The sequence below is a fragment of the Delphinapterus leucas genome, chromosome 4 (assembly GCF_059928025.1).
Source record: "Delphinapterus leucas isolate spDelLeu-1000000601 "Yukka" chromosome 4, BTC_Dleu_Yukka2, whole genome shotgun sequence".
Classification (NCBI taxonomy): domain Eukaryota; kingdom Metazoa; phylum Chordata; class Mammalia; order Artiodactyla; family Monodontidae; genus Delphinapterus; species Delphinapterus leucas.
The window spans coordinates 80941514-80963605 of NC_143132.1; the positions used below are offsets into that span (position 1 = coordinate 80941514).

Sequence of the window (22092 nt, forward strand, 5' to 3'; positions counted from 1 at the left end):
CTGGTGGCTCTCGCTTCAGACATCCTGGGGTTTGTGTCTTAGCTCGGTCTCTGTGTTACTTTCACCTCTCTAAGCCCTCATCAGTAAAACAAATGTACTTAACTTAGAGCGCTCTTAGGAAGACTGAGATAAGATACGTAAAGGTGCTTTAATCGGTGCCCAGCCCACAGTAAGCATTCTATAAATGTAAACTGTCATTATCACTATTGTTACTGATCAAAGCGTGCTGACCTTACCAGCAGCTAGTGCCTGACCACAGCTCTGTGGAGCAATGGAAAACTTCCTAATACCCTGAGTAGAAAGGCACGACACCACAAAGCGGCCGGATCTGGCTCCACGTTCCAGCATCAAGGACTCTCAGCCTCAGCCAACTGTTTCCCAAATCGCGGAAGAAGTACCGGGCCACTCTAGCAACGTTGTCGTCCAGCTCTCGGTGGTGCGAGGCCTTGCGCTTGCGCAGTGGGTGGGCGGCGGGCGCGGGCCGGTCTGGCGGGCGAGGCGCGGCTGCGCGCTGGGAGATGCGGCCGGTTGGCCCCTATCTTCGCAGGTAACCGCGCGCGGGCCGGTGACAGGGAGGAGCCCATCACGCCTCGGGCTCGGGCTGGGGAGGCCGCCTTCGCAGTCGCCAGGTCTTGGGTCCTCTACGGACCCTGTCAGCTGGGGCTTCTCGGTTCCTGAAGTGAGATCGGGGCGCGCTCGGGCGGCCCACTCAGAGTCCCATCCTGGACCGCGTCCTACCCCAGAGAGCGGACGAGGTGGCGGCGAAGCCTCGGTAGGACCGCCTTGGGCCTCACGCCGATCTCCCTGCCTGAATAAGCCGGATCCCAGCGCATCCCAGGGGAGCTCTTGAAGAGGGAAGGAGCCCCAGTTTATGTTTACGAATTTAGCCCTCTCTAGTTTCGAGGTTAGAATAGAGGGTTCATCCCCAGGTTCTGGCTTTTGATTGCTAACTTCAGGGACAGGGGTCAGTACCCCACAGAGCAGCCTATTTTCATTTTGGAGCGGACTAAGATCTTCCTCACAGAACTTTCATCGTCTGGTGTTACTCAGAGGGACGTTAAACCATTCCCAATTTGGAAGACAGCTGCCATCTACCCTCTCACACCCTTCTTTTGGGTTTATGCTTCCATGATCTTACACCTGGTCCTTAGGTGGCCTTCCATTTAAGGCCAGTCATTCTGGTCATTCTCTTCTGGATTCACTCCTATTTTCCAGAGTCTCCCAAAACTGGGTTCCTAAAATACATTTGTAAGTAACACAGTTCTCAAGTCAGACAGACTTGAATTCTAATCCAGGGCTCTGCCAACTCAAGTATGTGACTTTGGGTAAGTCCCTTAACTTTTCTAAGCCTCCGTTTTCTCATCTGAAAATGGGGATAATCATATGTATCTCCAGGTGGTTGTGCGGATGAAAGGTGAAGAACATGACATACTTAGAATGCTACCTGGCACATAGTAAAGCGCTCAATTGATGTCAATTACTTTTTGAACAGAGAATTCCCAAAAGAAGCAGAATTTTCTTAAAGTCAAATGCAAAACATAATAATAGCAATAAAACATTTTGATATAATCAAATTGATGGAACAATTTGATATAATCATTTTGGAAAGCAATGGTAATATATGTCAGGAGCTTCAGAAATCTCAGTTACTTCATTTCACAAATGCACATCTGAAAATTTTCTCTGGGAATTAATGATAATGCAGAAAATATGCAGAAAGATGGTAATTATAGCATTATTTATAAAAGTGAAAACATTTAAACATTTTTTAGTGGAAAATTTTAACATACACAAAAGTAGAATAGGTAAGTGAACCCCCATGTATTCATCATCCAGCTTCAACAATGATCAATAGTTTGCCTATCTTGTTTTTGTGAAAAATTTTAAACCTACGAAATGTCTGAAAATAGAACAGTTGAATAAACTGGGGTACATTTATTTAGAGTGCTATTAAGCTTTTAAAATAAGACAGAATTGTATTATAAAATAATACAGAATATATAGTATTATCACAACTATGACAATTCAAAAACTAATATCTAACCTGTGTAGAAAAAAAAGCAAGGAAGTACAGTAAAATATTAACTAGTTTCCCTTTGGTGGTGGGACTGTGGATGATTTCCTCCCCTTCTATTTTTACATATTTAACAAATATTTCCTAAAAATCATGTATTGTTATAACAAACAATGAACAAACAAAATCTAAAAATATTGCATCTGAACTAAGGACAGTAGAATATGCCAGAGCAGGTTCACTGTTATAGAGACTAAAGATGCTTTGACTTTCCTTCATCTATTTTTGCAGCCTACGTTTACCTGAGCATTCTTTTTCTTTTTTTTTTTTTGCGGTACGCGGGCCTCCCACTGCTGTGGTCTCTCCCATTGCGGAGCACAGGCTCCGGACGCGCAGGCTCAGCGGCCATGGCTCATGGGCCCAGCTGCTCCGCGGCATGTGGGATCTTCCCGGACCGGGGCACGAACCCGTGTCCCCTGCATCGGCAGGTGGACTCTCAACCACTGCGCCACCAGGGAAGCCCTACCTGAGCATTTTTGTCTGCCACCCTGTGCTAGTGCTTCATATTGAGCTCATATGGTCAGCTAACACGTCCAGATCTTTAATCAGGCATCCTCTATGTGTAAGTGATTGGACTTTGAAATTTTATTCCCCTTATTTTGACTAGTGTTTCCCCTCAGGATAGAGCAAGATTTCTGGTGATAGGATGGCTCTTTCCCATTTCTTCTTTTCTTCGTCCTGAGCAGGCATCTATCTCATACCTCATGCATTTACACACTTCCTTGGACAACCACTTTGAACAACTCAAGTGAGATAGTTTTATTACAATATTTTTCTTGCTCAAATAGATTATAATGAGATCTGACCAAAAATCTATTCTGCTTTTGTTTGATGAACTAGATCCACTTTTTAAATTGACATAGTACATTTAAAAACAGTTAAGGGAGGGGTCACCTTACAAGAAACTGTGTAAATGCATTTTATTTCAAATTAGCTTGTGAAGAAACTTTGTTTCCTAGGTATGCAAAGAAGCCTTTTCACACAGATGTCCTTAGAGATAATATGGATGAGTCCGGAGTTGTCCTCTGGGTGAAAGCAGAACCCTTTATAGTGGGCGCCTTGCAGGTCCCCCCTCCATCCAAGTTCAGTCTTCACTATCTCAGGAAGATATCCACCTATGTGCGAACCCGGGCCACAGAGGGAGGTTACCCACGCCTGTCCTGGTCTACATGGAGGCACATTGCGTGTGGAAAGCTGCAGTTGGCTAAGGATCTGGCATGGCTTTACTTTGAAATATTTGATAGTCTTGCAGTGAAGACACCGAAGGAGCGCCTGGAATGGTCTGAAATTCTGTCCAACTGCATGTCTGAGGATGAAGTCGAAAAGCAAAGAAATCAGGTATGGATTTATGTGTACATGTATGTGTGTTTAATTACTTTGGGAAATAAACTATTTAAAATTTTTGTACTAGCTGTACAGCGTGCAGTTTAAGGTTTTAATGACCATGTGATGCCAAAGCACCATTTAAGTTTTAGCAGTTCCAGTTTGGCAATATTTAGTGAGTTAGTCCTTACTTAGCAATCCTTATTCACTTATTTTTAAAGCAGTAATGTTATAGAAACCCTGTAATTGGAAGAGAAATATTTTCATTGACATTAAAACTATTGAGGTACATGAGTGCTTATGAACTGCTGACATGTTACGGTCCGAGCACCTGACTCTTTTTAAGTGAGCGTCTGCTATATGCTGAGATTCAAAGATGATTGGAACAGCAGCTCTGACCTCATGGAGCTCATAGACTAGTAGGTGAAGCTGGTGTGTAAAAAAGTGCTATTTAATAGACATTCCTCCAAGGGAGACATACAGATGACTAACAGGCACATGAAAAGATGCTCAACATCACTAATTATTAGAGAAGTGCAAATCAAAACCACACTGAACTCTACTCAGTACTCTGTAATGACCTATATGGGAAAAGAATCTAAAAAAGAGTGGATATGTGTATATGTATAACTGATTCACTCTGTTGTACAGCAGAAACTAACACAACAGTGTAAATCAACTAGGCTCCAATAAAAGAGAAACCCACGTTGAGGTATTACCTCACACTGTTCAGAATGGCTATCATCAAAAAGCCTACAAATAATAAATGCTGGAGAGGGTGTAGAGAAGAGGTTACCCTCCTACACTGCTGGTGGGAATGTAAATTGGTGCAGCCACTATGGAAAAAAGTATGGAGGTTCCTTAAAAAAACTAAAAATAAAGCTACCATATGATCCTGCAATCCTACTCCTGGGCATATATCCAAAGAAAATTCTAATTTGAAAAGATGCATGCACCCCAGTGTTCACAGCAGCATGTTTACAATAGCCAAGGCACGGAAGCAGCCTGAGTGTCCATTAATAGATGAATGGGTAAAGAAGATGTGATATATTTGATATATATATATGTGTGTGTGTATATACAATGGAATATTACTCAGCCATAAAAAAGAATGAAATAATGCCATTTGCAGCAACATGGATGGACCTAGAGATTATCATACTAAGTGAAGTAAGACAGAGAAAGACAAATGTCATATGATATCACTTATATGTGGATCTAAAAAATAGTACAAATGAACTTATTTACAAAACCGAAACAGACTCACAGACATAGAAAACAAACTTGTGGTTACCAAAGGGGAAGAGGGGGAGTGATAATTTAGGAGTATGGGGTTAACAGATGCAAACTATCATATATAAAATAGATAAGCAACAAGGATCTGCTGTGTAGCACAGGGAACTATATTCAATATCTTGTAATACACTATAATGGAAAAGAATCAAAAAAAGAATATAAATATATAACATATGTATATATGTATAACCAAATCACTTTGCTGTACACCTAAAGCTAACACAATATTGTAAATCGACTATAGTTTAAAAAGTGCTGTTTAATAGTATGGAATGTGCAATAAAAGTACGCATAAAGTACAGAAATAGAATAGAGAAGAGAATGATTAATTCTGGTGATAAGGAAAGACTTCACAGAGAAAGTATATTAATCAGGGTAGGCTATTACAGTAACAGGTGATCCCAGCATTTTAGTGGCTTGGTGCAATAACAGTTTATTTCTTATTCATGTGGCAGTCCAACATAGGGCATCTGGTTGGATGAGTCTCTAGGCTGCTGTCATCTAAGCAATGACTGAGGGATCTAGGCATCTTCTGTCTTTTGGAGCCACTATTATACTAGGTTAAAAACAAACAAAAATGAAATTTCAGTGGCTTACAGTAACTAAGGTTTATTTCTTGCTTATTTTACATTTAGGCTGCACCTTAGCTATGGCTCTTTTCCAGGCTGTGGCTCTATGTGTCTGCCCATTTGGAGACTCAGGGTGAAGAAACAGCTTCTATGTAGGTCATGTCTATTCTTGGGATAGAAGGGAAGAGCAACAGAGCAGGAGAAAAGTCTTGATGCCTCTTAAAACTTTTGCTCAGATGTGACATAAACTACAACCACTTTTGTTCCATTGGCCAAAAGCTTTGTCACATGTCCATGCCTGAAATTAATAAGATGGGAGGTAAACTACCTCACAGGAGGCAGGGAAATCCCATGGCCATGGGAAGGGCCGTGTAAGCCTCTTGGAGGATGAGGAAGTGAACAATTGCAAATAAAATACAGTTTGCCACAGCCATTCCCACTAGGGCCTGAGTCCTTCACTTCCATTTCTTTGGGAAAGTTTTTGGGAGGCTTAAAAGCAGTGTATGTAAACCCACCCACCCACACTCCATTGACTAACCCAGTTATACCATATGCAACTTCAAAGGAGGCTGGGAAATGCCATCTAATTGTGTGATCAGGAAGGAAAGGCATTTAGTTAGCATCTAGCCAGTCTCTACCACATGGTATAATATCTAAACAAGGGTTTGGAGATTGAAAAAAAAGTTTGGCAAGCAACCAGGAGGAGAAGGGCATTATAGTTTTCATTAATTAAACATTTATTGAGTACCTACTATGTGCTAGGTACAGTAGTGGGTGCTGTGGATACAGAGATGAATAAAACCTTCAAGAAGCTCCACTTTTTTTGAGTGCTTACTATGTACTAGTTTCTATGCTAGTTACTAGGAATATAAAAGCGAAAGAGAGAAAGATCTTACAGTCTCATGGAGGGGCAGGTATATGAAGGAATAATGATAATATAACAAATAATTGTTAAATGGAAGTATGTATAAAATCAGGGAATTACGTTGAGTGAAAAAAGTCAATCCCAAGAGGTGACATACTATATGATTCCATTTATGTAACATTCTTGAAATGACAAAATTATGGAGATAGAGAACAGATAAGTGGTTAGGGGCTAAAGAAGGGGTGAGGTAGGGTGGGAAGTGGAGCCACTAGTATAATAGTGGCTTCAAAAGACAGAAGATGCCTAGATCCCTGAGTCATTGCTTAGATGACAGCAGCCTAGAGACTCATCCAACCAGATGCCCTGTGTTGGATTGCCACGTGAATAAAAGGCTATACATAAAAGGGCAACATGAAGGAACCTTGCGTGGATGGAAGTGTTCTGTACCCTGACTGCATCCGTGTCAATACCCTGGCTGTGCTGTTGTATGATAGTTTTGCAAGATGGGAAACTGGATAAAAAGTACATGGGATCTCTCTGTTCTTGCATGTGAAACTGCAGTTACCTCAAAAAGTTTAATTAAGCAAGTAAAAATTTTTTTAAATATATAGATTCATGAGGTTCCACATTGACAGCTGATTGAATTGGTAGGTTTAGGTGATCCTGAGAATCCATATTTTTAAGTTCTCTAGGCATACTGATTTTTAGCCATGTTGGGAATCAGGGTGAATATAGCTGTAGACCCAGATGTATTACTTCACTTTTTTGCCTCTCTTGTATGTGTATGGGAATAGGTATATGAGGATAATCATGAGCTTCAAATCCTGAGCTTCAAACCACACCCTTCTTCAAATAAGAAATGACTTAACATCTGTCAGACCAGTAGTATTTTTTTTAAGTCAAACACCCTTTTTAAGAATTTGATGAGAACCTGAGGCCTACTCCCCACAAAATGCATATACACCAAAAAATTGCGTACAATTTCAGGTGTTGCACTGATATCCTGAACTTTCTTGATAAGTCTGTGATCAGGTTAAACTAACCTCTGTGTCTTGATTAAATTTCCTTCTTCCTTTCTTTCATCTATTTGTTTATTCAGATTACTGTTTTTTTTTATTGTAATTGTAAACTTCTGAAATAATATACTTTAAAAAAGTATGTACTTCATCCTTTCCACTTCATCAGTTTTGGGAGAGAATGACTATGGCCATAGATGCTACATAGCTTTCTGAGAAAGTAAGTGACTCCAGTTTAATTAGTTTTAGAAACTCCTACACCTGGGTATCAGAGACATACATATCCAATGCTAGCAACGTTTCCACATTTGTTTTCTTAGCATCAGCACACTGTTGTGAATTTCTTTTACTATATCTACTTAGTTACTGTATCTAATAGTGGTTGATGTTGTTTTAAGACATGTGTTCATCATTTATTTTCTTCTTGGACAGCTTTCAGTGGACACCCTACAGTTTCTGCTCTTCTTATATATACAACAGTTAAACAAGGTCTCCCTGAGGACATCTTTGATTGGAGAAGAGTGGCCTAGTCCCAGACACAGATCTCAGTCTCCTGACCTGACTGAAAAATCCAGTTGTCATAATAAGGTACTATTTAAATTATGATCTCTTTCTCTGAAAGGGACAATTTGTGAGGGAGACAGTTTGCCTTCATTAAAAATTACTTTGAATTGCTTATATAAGCCAGAGATTTGTTGGCTTGATTTGTTTTGTTTTTGCTTTCTTTTCCTAATTATAAAACGAAATCAATATGTGCAATCTTAATCAAGATAGAGAAGTGATTTCAGTCCCTGCAACGACACAAAAATCACTTAGATAATTTTCAGGCAAATCGTTCGCTCTACTCTTACTAGCATTCCCATTTTTGCAAATGTTAATGAATTTGATTTCACATGATTGTAGGCAACTCAGTTAACTTCTCTAGCTTGGCTTCTTTTCTCTAAATGGAGATGATAATGCCTATTTCTGAATGGCTGTGAGAATTCAGTAATACATAGCATGAGACTTGTTGCATCGTAAGCACCAGTATATGGTGACTTTAGTTTGTGCTATAGCATGACCTCTCCCAGCAACTGATTGGACCAGGGATGGACACTTGACTAGAATAACCCATTCCTAGGTATGTATTTGAAATTGGTCTGATTTGAAATGATGATCTGGTCCAATCAGTACCCCAGGGATTGAAGAAATTACCCAGTTGGTGATAGGTATTTGCTGGTAGCTCATGTGGCATTAGGACCAGAATAGCTACCACATCCGTGAGTGACCTGGAGTTATGAGGGATTAGCAACTCTGAGATAAAGAAGAGAATGGAACAGACATGCAGAGAGACCTGAGAGAGAACCAGGTTCAAGATGGCTTTCCAGTTCCAGTTCTGATGAAGTTTCCCTGTACTTCAGTTTGGGAGATGATTGTATGTCCCTACAGTAGAATCTCCCTTCACTTGAATTATCTTGTATTCCCCATTCCAGTGAAAGTTACCACCAGCCACCCATGCTTTCTCTATCACCACCCATACCTAGTTAGTTGTCAAGTCTTACTGATTCTGCCTTCAAAATAACTCTTTAAAATTTTGTCCTTTTTTTGGGAATTCCCTGGCAGTCCAGTGGTTAGAACTCGGTGCTCTCATTGCCGGGGGCCTGGGTTCGATCCCTGGTCAGGGAACTAAGATCCTGCAAGCCTCGAGGTGCAGCCAAAATAAAATTTATCCTTTTTCTTCCTCTGTATAGGCCCTAATGTCATTTTTTTTTTTTGCTTTGATTTCTATAATTAGATCCTACTTGGTCACCCTGCTTTCAATCTATAGCCCACCTACTACACTGGACTTTCTAAAATACAGATCCTTTGTATCCATCTCCTGTCAGAACTCCATCAGTGAATTCTCATTGTCATTGTTGTTTTCATCTTGTACTGTTTGGAGCCTTCTTAGGCCTACTTACCGTGGGGGAGGGAGATGCAGCAAGAGGGAGGAAGAGCAGGTGAGGCTGTGGACAGCTCTGCTTTGAAATGTTCTTTGGCGTCCAAATGAGAGTTTATTAAAAAGAAAAATGGTATAGCTATTTACAAAATAGTTTATTTTGTCTCTGGCACACAAAATAAAGTCCAGATATCTTAGTATTTCATACAGAGCCTTTTGTGACTGGTCCCTGCCTACCATTTTACCTTTACCTGCCACTTCCCAGCATGCTCCCTACACCCCACCCAGAACTTCCATTTCTCTGAACACAGCAGGTGATTTTACTCCTATGGGCCTTTGGTTGCTGTTCCCTAGGCCTAGAATGCTTTTTTCCCTGCTCTGTTTGCATAACTACCAGCGTCAATCAAGAATCTATTCAAACAGCGCTCCACTAAGATTTGTTTTCCCCAAATGGAGTTCTTTGTTCTTCTCATGCTCATAGAACATCTTACAGATCTCTGCTATAGGTCTCATCCCACTGTGTTATAGTTATTTGTTTATATTGTCATTTCACTACATAGTTGTTGAATTCCTTGAGGACAGGAACTATGTCTTATTTAGTTTGCATAATTCATCACTTAACACTGCTCATATCACATATCTGTCAAATGAATAAGCCAAGTTATTGGTACGTCTGCCAACTCAAAGCTTATTCCCAAGGTTATAACTTCTCTTTTCTTTTTTTAATTTATTTATTTTATTTATATTTATTTTTGGCTGCGTTGGGTCTCGTCGCTGCACGTGGGCTTTCTCTAGTTGCAGCGAGCGGGGCTACTTTTCATTGCTGTGCGCAGGCTTCTCATTGTGGTGGCTTCTCTTGTCGCGGAGCACAGGCTCTAGGCACACGGGCTTCAGTAGTTGCAGCACGCAGGCTCAGTAATTGTGGCTCACGGGCTCTAGAGTGCAGGCTCAGTAGTTGTGGTGCACGGGCTTAGTTGCTCCGCGGCATGTGGGATCTTCCTGGACCAGGGCTCGAACCCGTGTCCCCTGCATTGGCAGGCGGATTCTTAACCACTGTGCCACCAGAGAAGCCCCCAAGGTTATAACTTCTCTTAAATCTGGTTACTGTAAGAGCAGTTGCCTTGTTTCATTAGATTTTGAAATTCCTTCTGTAATTTGAGAAGGTAATTTTTTAAAAAAACCTAGTGCTTCATGAAATGAATGTCTGAGGCGGTTATTTTTATGTTTGATCTGAAACTTTTAGAATATTTAATACTAGCTGTGTGACCTTGGGCAAGTTTCTGAACCTTTTTGTATCTCCATTTCTTCATCTGTAGAATGGGCACGGTTATAGCATCTATCCTAAGACTGTTGCTAGTTATAAATATGTTAAAGTTTGTATAACAGTGCTTGGCACACACTGAGGGTTAGCTACTAGTATTACTTTTGAATTATCTAAGGTAAAGAGAGAATCTGTTTATACCTATTACGTGCACAGAAAATCTTTATAAGGTTTATATAGCCACTTTAAATGCTTTTGGGAGGATGAGGCAAAGTATAAATACAAAATAATTAAAATATAAAAGTCTCAGGTCTTACTGTTCTGTTGAAACAATGAGTTTCAATCTCATTGATCCGTTAAAAGTGCTTTCTTTTGGTATTTTTTAGAACTGGAATGATTACAGTCACCAAGCTTTTGTCTGTGATCATCTGTCAGATCTCCTTGAACTGCTTGTAGATCCAGAACAACTCACTGCATCATTTCATTCGACCCACAGTAGTCTAGTCTCTCGAGAAGCTGTTGTAGCACTCAGCTTTCTTATTGAAGGTACAGTGAGTGGAGCCAGGAAGATATATCCACTTTATGAACTTGCACTGTGGCAACCACTCCATGCAGAAAGTGGCTTCTCAAAGACCTCTAAGGCCTTTTCTTTCTACAAGCTGGAAGCCTGGTTGAGAGCCTCTTTAACTGGGAATCCATTTGGTATATCTGCTTGCCTCAAGTCTGGGAAGAAATTGGCTTGGGCTCACCAAGGTATTTATTAATATTTTAATCTATATTAAATTGAATTGACAGGTTAAGGAACCTAGTGTTTTCTGGTATATTAATGATCACACGTCTTTTGTGGAAGACCTAAAAAATATTGCTACTATAGAACAGAAAAAGGGAACGTCTCTTTTGTATATGACTTTTTCTCAAGGCTGCAACAGTTTGAGAGAGTTGATTCATTAGTCCAGGTTGTTTTGGTTGCAGTTAGTAGAAACTCCAACTTCGGTTGGTCCTTTTTCTTTGCTCTGCTCTTCTCTTTTCGGACTCTTTTCCCCCTCTCACTCTCATATGCTCATTTACTTGAAGCTTTCCTATTTTCTAGGCACCCTACCAGAAATTGGCCATTCCATAGTTACAACCTCATAGAATTGGTGTAAAGATGAGATTCTTTTTTAGCTACACAGACACAAGCAGACTAGCTATTTCTAAATTGGAAATTTAAATTCATAGTAGAGAGAATTACGCTTTGGTTGCAAATGTATCTATTCCTGATAGTCCAGGGATGGCTAGAGGGATAGGTTCAGGTACTGTATGACTTCTTCGGGCCCAGATATAAGTTTTAAGAGAAGAAGGGCCCAGATAGAAGTTTAAAGAGAAGTAGGTATCTGTACTAAGGCCAAGCAAAATTAATGGGAAAAAACTAGAATATACTTCCACAATCTCTGAGTTTCAAAGGTAAAGAAAAAAATAGGTTCCGTGCAAATGTAAAAAAAAAAATCAGTTTCATATCAAATGTTTATAATTCTGAAAACCAGAAAATGGTTGAGCAACATCTACAGTGACCCAAGTATTATATATGCAACCAAGCTATTGCTCTAGCATGAGCTCAGATTCTCAGATATGTAAGGCTCCTACAAATATACAGGAGATACTACATAATTCTTGATGTTGGTAAAAGAATATAAGTAAGTTTTTAAACGTTGTTAAGGTAGGCACTGGAGGAAAAAGGACATCTGACCTTTTAGGATTATACCAAAACATATTAGATAGTAGGATTACAAATAATTTTTATCTTGTTTTACTACTAGTATTTAAAATTTTCTACAGGAGCCATATATTACTTTTCTAATAAAAGGAAACAATAAGAATTGTTTTAAAAGAAGAACAGCGTACTATGTGACCTCTCCACATTTGGCCAATTTTCTTTACAAGGGTATCCTGATGGTTTTCTGGGAAGTACAGTCTGAGAAGGCAATGATGTAATGGTGGGACTGTGTTAGGAGGGCAGCCTGCACAGATTTCTTGAGGGGTGAGTTTGTGAGTTAAGGCACCACGTTCGAGAGGAAGATGTGCTCTCAGTAATGATCCTGGGAGTAAAGACGTGAACCCAAATACAATTCATGGAATGATGTGGTGAGTAACTTAGGAGGGGTTCAGAATTAGTATTATGGCAATTTAAAGAGATTATTTAAGAGTTGGGATGATAAATTAAGGCTGGTTGGAGAAGATACTATTTGAGTTGGGCCAGCTCTGCCACTTACTAGCCATATGGCCTTAGGCACATTACTTAAGTTAAAGGGTAGGCATGAAAAAATCTTAGATCTATAGGCAATGTTGAATGGATTATAGGTTTAACCTTTTTTTAAAAAACAAAAAAATTTGAAATATTGCAAATATACAGAGAAGCACAGAGAATAATATAGCATACCCAACACCCAAATCTAACATTTTTTTAAACCTCACACGGGTCTAATTTTAGACATGTATACATGTAGACATGTGTAACCTCGTATGGTTGATTGTTTTTCTTTGAAACAATCTCATTTATTTATATTTTTCTTAAATAGTTGAAGGGACGACCAAAAGAGCTAAGATTGCTTGTAATACTCATGTGGCCCCTAAGATGCACCGCCTGGTGGTGATGAGCCAGGTTTACAAGCAGACATTGGCCAAGAGCTCAGATACTCTGGTGGGGGCACATGTAAAGATTCATCGTTGCAACGAGACTTTTGTATATCTGCTGTCTCCCTTACGGTAAGCAAGGGTGTTTTGATGTTGTGACGTTTTCTTTGGACCAGGATTTGTCCTTTTATTTGCCATCAGAATAATATTGTAGTCAGATATTTTTCATCGTATTCTTATTCAGAGAAATTTACCTCATTTTCCAGATCTGTGACAATTGAGAAGTGCAGGAATAGCACCTTCATCCTGGGCCCTGTACAGACTGCTCTTCATCTCCACAGCTGTGACAATGTTAAAGTCATTGCTGTTTGCCATCGTCTGTCCATCTCTTCTACAACAGGTTGCATCTTTCACATTCTGACGCCTACACGCCCACTTATTCTCTCTGGGAACCAGAGAGTAACTTTTGCCCCCTTTCATACCCATTACCCAATGCTGGAGGACCACATGGCCAGGACTGGCCTTGCTACAGTGCCTAACTATTGGGATAATCCCATGATTGTGTGCAGAGACAACAGCAGCACAAGTGTCTTCCGACTCTTAGCACCATGTGAATTCTATGTGTTTATTATTCCCTTTGAAATGGAAGGGGACACAACAGAGATACCTGGGGGTCTTCCATCTGCATATCAGAAAGCACTGGGCCAAAGAGAAAAAAAGATACAGACCTGGCAGAAAACTGTGAAGGAGGCTCGTTTGACAAAGTGAGTATTTTCTAAAAGTAGTAATTTGTCTTATGTAAAACTCCATGGGAAAGCAAGTGAACCTGCACATGTTTATAATTGTGCTAAAGAAATCAAAAAGACATAGTGTGTCTTTCACTAAGGTCAGTATCCCAGGCACAGTTTGGTTGGGGGATGGGAGCAAGTGGATACTCAAGTATTAGATTCCTTTCTTTTAAGTAGCTTAAGTTTAACTGGCAGATATAAGACTTAAATGAATGAAAAATCATATATAAGGTCAATCATAAATGGATTGGTTTTAGTTTTTAATTTACTTCTCTGCACTATACTAGTGGTTCTCAAACTGCATTGTGCATCAGGATCATCCAAAGAGCTCGTTGAAAATACAGGTTTCCTGGCTCCACCACTCCACAGGCAGACGTGCAAGGGTGGACTCCTAATGCTGGTCCATGGACTAATGCCAGTTTTTGTCAGAATTTTCCTAATCCATGGTAAAATGTGAAAAATAAGTACAGTGTTTTAAAATAATGCTAAATTTAGTCAATTTAGAATACTGTCTTTTATTCTGCAATTACTTTTTACTTTGGGGGTACAAAAATATTTTATTTTTAATAACATGCTTGTGATAGTAGATGGTTATAGTTTATTATGTCCACCACAAAATTTTATTTCAAGCGTTTTGATCTTTGAACTCTAGAAGCCAGGGACATGCTGTATATAAACCATATATAAAGATTCAGAAAACATCAGTGTGGGTGATCAGAGATTTATGGAGAAAATAGAATTTGTGTTGGACCTTGAAAAATGAGCAGAGTTTGGAGAAGAAGTGAGGGTTGGGCAGCATACTTTTAACAGCACTAGAGGAGCAGATGTGGAAGCAGAAGCAGACTTCAGGTATCCTGGAAATCAGTTGCTGAAACAAGATTCTGGTTATGGATAATGATATTTAAACTTGGATGGGTAGATTGAGCCAGATTATGTAGAATCTTGAATATCAGGCAATAAAGGTTAGATTTAAGTGGAATTAACTAATAGGAGCCATAAAAGGGTTTTGAACAATGGAATGAAAGCCATTTCATTTATTCAGGAACATTTATAGAATGCCTACAATATGCAAACCACTTTATCAGATGCTATGGCAGATTAAAAAATGTGATTGGCACATATGGAAATCCTCTACTTAGATCTGAAAGAGGGAAGTCAGGGTGATATTACAATATTCTAGACTAAGAAACTGGACTAGAGTGGAGATGAAGGGGGTGGAGACCAGAAATACTTTGACAGGAGGCTAGACTTGGTGCAAGATTTTGTAAAAAAGACAAGAAAATTAACGATGACTCCAAAAATTGGAGCCCAGTTTAGAAACATTTGATCAGTTTTCTTCTGGACAGAATAGCATGTACAACTTAAAAGTAGTGGATGTTCAGGATAAGTAATTATTGTCTATACAAGTATTTTGGGATTTAATTAAATTTTATTTGTTAGAGAGATTAGGAGAGGAAACATAGTACTGAAAGATGGAGGGGTGCTTCTTCTACAGCATTGTCCATTTGGGAGCTGGAGCTAGTTTGAGAAAAGGGTATCAAGTTCTTTTGGAGGATGTTTACATGAAATGTCCTATATTCTGATAATGTCTTGGTCCTTGAGACTTAGAAAAACTATTACTTTAATAATTGGATTCCATTTGCTTGGTATCAGTCTTTTTGTTTGTTGTTGTTTCTTCTGGTTGTCATTATCTTGGAAAATTAGCCATTCTAAAAATATTTCTATTTCTGATGATCCAGAACTGTGATTTGATGTGTAAGTAAAAATGCTTATTTTAATTAGATCTCTTGGTTTTATTAGATGTTAAAATTAGTGTTCTTTGGATAGCTGTGTCTATATTGTAGTGGAAAGTACTCTGACTCAGGAATTAGTATAGATCATGCCACTTATTGTGTGACATTGAATGTGTCATCTGACCTGTCTAGCTCTTAGCTATATCATATATAAAGTATATTTTCTACCTGATGAGATTGATATAAAAGTTTAATAAGATAACTTATAGTAACGATATGTGTGTAAGACACTGTAGTGATGTGTGCTGTACTGTGTGTAGTAATGTGAGTGTAAGGCACCCTGCTTAGTGATGAGTTTGTGAGACACATCTTCTGGGTGAGATTGTTCACCCACAATATCTGAGACCTGCCCTGTTAGAATTAGCTTCATTCTAAGAGAAATTGTTGAAAAAAGACTTGATCCAGCCATGGTATTTTCTGGATGCATTCTTGTGGCATATGGATTAAGGAAGGAAGTATATAATACATAATTACATAGTTGCATTTAGATTCTTTAAAACAGTTGCTACCTGCCAAAAATATAAACATCAATAACAGGCACAACTCATGCTTTACCTGGGAATCCACTGTAGTAATACTGCTGTTATCTGTTACAAACATTCCACCTGGTTTGTATCTCATGGATTGAGCCACCAGGATACTAATACTACAGCTCAGTCATTCTCAATTTAGCAGAATAGTGCTGATGACCATAATAATAGGTAATATGTATTGAGCACTTACTATGTGCCAAGTACTGTTCCAAGCACCTTCTATGTATTAATTCATTTATTCTTCCTAATAGTTCCCTATCACAGATGAGGAAACTGAGGAACCGAGAGATTTAAGTAATTTATCCAAAGTCACACAGGAGCCAGGATTCACACCTAGTCAGCCTGGTTCCAGAACCTGGGTTCTTAGTGTCTTTACTGTTTTCTGTGAACTACTGTCATATATAATATAATCATTATACTGATGTGATATAAAAATGGATCATTGGAAGAACGTTCTTTTAAAGGAACTCTGTTGTTTGGATGCTGGTAGTATTTAGATGGCTAGATTTTCTTACACATATGAAAAGCTTATACACATGTGTGGAATCTGGAATGTGGTAAGCATTTAATAAATATTGACTCTGAATCATAGCATGTTCAAGTGATGAGATCCATGATAACACTAGAAACCAGCAAGAGCATGCAATTTAACTTTGGGAACATGGGAAGACAGAAGAACTATTGAATAATTTGAAAAGAAACTGCCAACACGATCCTTTTAAAGTGATAAGACGATGTCATTTCCCTGCTCTGTCCCCTCTAATGGGTCCCCATCATACTTGGAATAAAATATAAAACCTTCACAGTACCTACCAGGCCCTCTCTGCCTCATTTTCTGCCATTCTTTTCCTCATTCACTTCCCTCCCACCATACTATAGTGTTACTTAGTCATTGCTGTCCAGCCAAACACCACCAGGAACGTATCTGTAGAATAAAGTTGGATTTTATTACTCATTACAAGGAGGGAGAGAACTAGTTTCATCTCTATAAAAGCGTGTTTAAAATAACTGATAATTGGATTTTGGCTGTTAGGTGATTTGGGGGAGGGGTGTAGGAAGCAAGGTTTTGTTGTGGGTTGGATGCAATCTGGAAGTGAGGGTAATTCTATGATTTGGTATTGTAATAATTTTTATATTAAAGAGGAGGGAATAAAGGGGCTAAAACTATAATTGTAAAGAAACAGCAGTCACTCATTAGCCAGGAAAGGGTGATGCTCGGTCATTTTTGTGGTTTGGACCACAAAATAGTTTTGTTTTTTGTCTGGACCTGAGATATGATTATGGAATGAGTTTTTTTTTTTGCCTTGATCTAGCATTGTCCCATAGTGGCCTTGTCCCCTGTTGGTGTGCTATGGGATTATTTATGTTCAACAGAAGAGCAGCAGGCCAGATCCCAGCTACACCTAGGCCTAGCTGATGGTGCTAAGCTAGCTCCTGGCTGTCAGGAGCTTCTCTTCTCTTGCTTATCCTGAACATGTTAAATATTCTCTCACTTTAGAGCCTTTGCACTTTTTGTTTCCTCTGCCTGGAATGTTCTCCAGATATTTATTTTGCTTAATCCATCACTTCATTCAGATCTCTGCTTACGTGTCATCTTAGGCTTCTGTCCATCCTTTTTCTAAATTAGCATTCCAAATACTCTTGTTTTCCCTACTCTGCTCTATTTTTCTCCAAGGCACTTACAACTACTTAAGTTCATATATATGTTTATTTTGTTTTTACCTATCTCCCCTACTAGAATATTCAGTCCACAAGAAGCACAGACTACATAGGTCACAATGTGAATGGCACCCTCTAGAATCATGCAGTGCAAACCTGCCCGGACAAAGACCATTTCTCTTCTCTTTACACATTTATCCTCATCAGTCAGAACACTACCCAGCATCACTTGGTCCTCAGTAAATATCTGTTGAGTGAATAACCACAGTAGAACAAAATATATAATTACTGATAAGTTTTTACAAAGAGGGAATTGTATCTGACCAATCTTTTTTTTGGTGGTGGTGGTGGTGGTGATTCAGTGTATAGAACTGGACAGAGCAGTTATTCGGAGAGAACAAATGGATAACTAGAAATAATTTAACATTTATCCCATTAAAGTATTTTATAATCACTTGGAGTAAAATTAATATGAATTAGTATTGCTACATTCTTTTTGCAATTTTAGGGATCAAAGGAAGCAGTTCCAGGTACTTGTGGAAAACAAGTTTTATGAGTGGTTGATTAATACAGGACATCGTCAGCAGCTGGACAGTCTTGTGCCCCCTGCAGCAGGCTCCAAACAAGCAGCAGGATAAGACTTCCTCATCAAAACACTGGTAGGCATTTATAGTGGAGAGCACTTAAAACAAATTCTTTGGGGGACATCTTACAAGCATACCAAAAAACCACACAGAATATTGTTACCAACTATTGCTGATTTTTTCCACCGCTCCCACCAGCATATACAGATTTTTACATACCCATATATACTACATTTTATAGTGAGAAGGTCAAGCAAAATATTCAGGTGGAGCCTATAGAGTTAGGGGCAAATATAATAGCCAAATTTGTCTTTTTTGTCTCTTGCCTGGCACGAGTTAGACCATCCAAAGCTGTTCTGTACTTCCCCATATATGGTTTTAAGTCTTACCCTTTCTGACACATTTTTCCTCTTTCCCATTATTCCACACATAAATCAATTAATAAATTAGCTAATCTTTGTTAATTGTACATATGGGCATTAATAAATTACCAGAATTAGTCCAAATGAAGATTTGAATACTAAACTCTAGGAGACCTACAGATTCAGTAGAAGAGAACATGGATACAGGCAAATTTATTGGAAGTTATTTAATCCAAATACATAGTATTCTTTTTTTTTTAATAGAAATTAGCTTATTTTGCTATTTTAAAGTATCTTTAGAGACTAACAATAGAAAAACACAAAGGACATAAATAGGTAGTTCACAGAAAGATACTTACAAACACAAAGATGCTCACTTTCACTTAAAATTAAAGAAATGTAAGATACTATTTTTCATGTATCACACTGGCAAGGATCAAAAACATAGTACACAACACTGATAAGACATTTCAGTTACCTCTGGGGAAAGTGCAAATTTGTGCAACCTTTTTGGAGGATAGTTTGACAAAATCAGAATTAAAAATGCACACATTCTTTGACTTTGTAATTTCACTTCTTAGATTTATCTTACAGATACATTCATGTATGTAAAGATCTGTTTAAAAGAGATGTTCAGAAACTAACACAACATTGTAAAACAACTATACTCCAATAAAAAATAAGTACATACACACATACATATACAAGAGATGTTCATTGCAGCATTGTTTGAAATAGCTGTAGGCTGGAAACCAGCCAAATGCTCCCCATTAGAGGGCAGGTGCCTAATGAACTGATTCATCCATGCCACGGAATGTGTCTTTGAAAGGAATGAAGCACACCCACATGTGCTGATCCTGAATGACCTCTAGGGGGTGATGGTGAAAGCTGGCAGGGGGCATAAAATGTTGCCTCGTGTGTTTGAAAAAAGGAAAGGGATAATCACATATTTTTATGCTAGTTATATGCCTTAAAAATTTCTGAAAGGATATAAAGAAATTGTTAGCAGTGTTTGTCTTTGGGGAATGAGACTGGGTGTCTAGGGTAGGAGAAAACTTACTCTTAATTTTTATTGAGATATTCACATACCATAAACTTCACTTTTTTTTTTTTTGTGGTACGCGGGCCTCTCACTGTTGTGGCCTCTCCCGTTGCGGAGCACAGGCTCCGGACACGCAGGCTTAGCGGCCATGGCTCACGGGCCCAGCCGCTCCGCGGCAGGTGGGATCTTCCCGGACCGGGGCACGAACCCGTGTCCCCTGCATCAGCAGGCGGACTCTCAACCACTGCGCCACCGGGGAAGCCCAAAACTTCACTTTTTTAAAGTGAAGAATTCAGCAGCTTTGATTATATTCACAAGTTTGTACAATCATCACCATTTAACAAATCCAGAACATTTTCATCACCCTAAAAATAAAGCCCGTATACATTGACAGTCACTCCCAATTCCTCCAACTCCCCATATCTCCTCTGCCGCCTGGTCCCTGGCAACTTCTAACTTCTACTGTTTGTCGCTTGAGTTGTCAGTTCTGGACATCTCATATAAATGGAATCATACAATATGTGGCCTTTGTGTCTGCCTTCTTTCACTTAGCATAATGTTTTCAAGGTTCATCTATGTTCTAGCATGTGTCAGTACATCATTCCTTTTCATGGTTGGATACTATTCCATTGTACGGATATACTGCACTTTATTTGTTCATCAGTTGATGGACATTTGAGTTGCTTCCACTTGTTAGCTATTGTGAATAATGCTGCTATATGTACTTTCATGTACAAATTTTTGTGTAGAGATGTTTTTATTTCTCTTCAGTATACTATGCAGAGGAGTAGAATTGCAAGATAATATGTTTAACTTTTTGAGGAACCGCTGAACTGTTTTCCAAAGCTGCGTAAACTTATTCTTTATTTTTCATATATTGTTTACATTTTCAAAGTGTGTATTACTTTTTATAAAAAAAAGAATTTTATAATATTTAGTTAATAAATACTGAGATTAAGAATTGGAAATCTGATGAAGATTATACAAAGGAAATGGGAACTATAAGAGGATAAAATCTTTAGACTCACAGCCTGCTACTTTATGTCTATATATGAATTTCTTTCCTTCTATTATGAACTAATGTGACCCTCAGAGAAAAGGAATGTAATTAACTTTTAACTTCACATATTTTATCACTCTAAATTATCATCTGACCGATTTATGTGATTTTACGAAAAGGATTTTTTCCTATTTTTACACGGTGATAGAAAGTTAGTTTTTTTGTTTTGTTTTGTTTTGTTCATATTCAGGGCCCTGGAAACAGGAGGATGAATGCAAGATGGTGCACGTGTTGAAACTAAACTGGGAAGGTGCTCTTGCTGCTTAAGAGACTTTGGGGATTTTTCTTCCTATTTAAGACCTTTCCTTAAGTTTCCTTCCAATGTCATTTGCTACTGTTTACATTGAATTTTAGATAAACTTCTATTATATAAACATATAGTTTATAGAATATCAGAAGGCTCATTTTGTGATGCTAAAATGAAAAAGTTGATGAAGGCATTGTATATATGTTAATATTAAAGTGATTAAGAATAGGTTTTATAGTTCTTTGTAACTATTTAAAAGGAAATTACTACTCCTTTTAGAAAAGAATTGGAATGAAAGTATGATTTTTGGAGTATAAATATAACAGGAAAGATTTTATACAAAGATATTTTAGTCCTTAAAGTATGCAACAATTAAACTGTATAAAATCTTTATTTTTCATTTCACTTTCTGCTTCAAATTTTCAATAAACAAACTCTAAAAAGTAATCTTCTCCTTTCAGTAAAAAGATAAAGCTTTACTTTTAATTTTAGAAAAGATTTCCAATGTCATTCTGTGATGTTATATCAAAATATAGTTTACATTTGATGGGAAAGCTATGTTCTTTAAGATAAAACAGTTACCAGTTTAATGAATCTGATTGCTGATAAACATTGTTTCATATGCTTTTTGGCCATTTAATTAGTAATTATATCTAAAAGCGCTTGATCTCTTATTTCTAAAATGAAAATTAACCCTCAGAATGTGTTTTAATTATAATTGGAGTTTTTATTTTAAACTTGCTTGATGAAATTCAAGCAAGGATAGCATTACCAAATAAAGAAACACTGGAATAATAGAAGTGTCTTTTTGGAAACCGCTATTGTTTAATGAAATTAATGGTATTAATTAGATACTTTCTTTAAAGTTTATAAAGTTCAGAAAACTAAGCATATAACTTAATACTTTGTAATTCAACAGTCTTCATATCAAGGCACATTTGTCATTTTCTGGCTGACCAAAATATATTTTAGGGGCATCCCATTTATAAAAATATTTGCTGGAGGCTTTGTTAAGGGGAAAGATGAGGAAGTTGGGCTTTTGAGAAGAATATATTTGACCAGGAAAATTAAAATGGAGAACAGTTGATTTGT

General features: G+C 38.2%; 1 protein-coding gene across 6 annotated transcripts; it reads left to right on the forward strand.

The window, feature by feature from the left end:
* The first annotated feature begins 459 nt into the window (after nucleotides 1-459).
* Nucleotides 460-21050, forward strand: TBCCD1 (TBCC domain containing 1). 6 transcript variants are annotated; one of them, XM_089910717.1, is made up of 7 exons: nucleotides 460-547; nucleotides 3319-3412; nucleotides 7576-7731; nucleotides 10709-11075; nucleotides 12878-13064; nucleotides 13199-13696; nucleotides 18214-18343. In XM_089910717.1, the coding sequence occupies exons 1-7, from the start codon at nucleotides 519-521 to the stop codon at nucleotides 18341-18343; spliced, it is 1461 nt and encodes a 486-aa protein (XP_089766843.1). In that variant the 5' UTR covers nucleotides 460-518. The 6 variants fall into 6 exon arrangements, with proteins under 6 accessions (XP_089766843.1, XP_089766842.1, XP_089766841.1 ...); XM_089910716.1 differs by lacking the exon at nucleotides 18214-18343 and adding an exon at nucleotides 20944-21050 and having other exon boundaries at nucleotides 467-547; nucleotides 3034-3412; XM_089910715.1 differs by lacking the exon at nucleotides 18214-18343 and adding an exon at nucleotides 14008-18207 and having other exon boundaries at nucleotides 467-547; nucleotides 3034-3412.
* Nucleotides 21051-22092: the final 1042 nt, after the last annotated feature.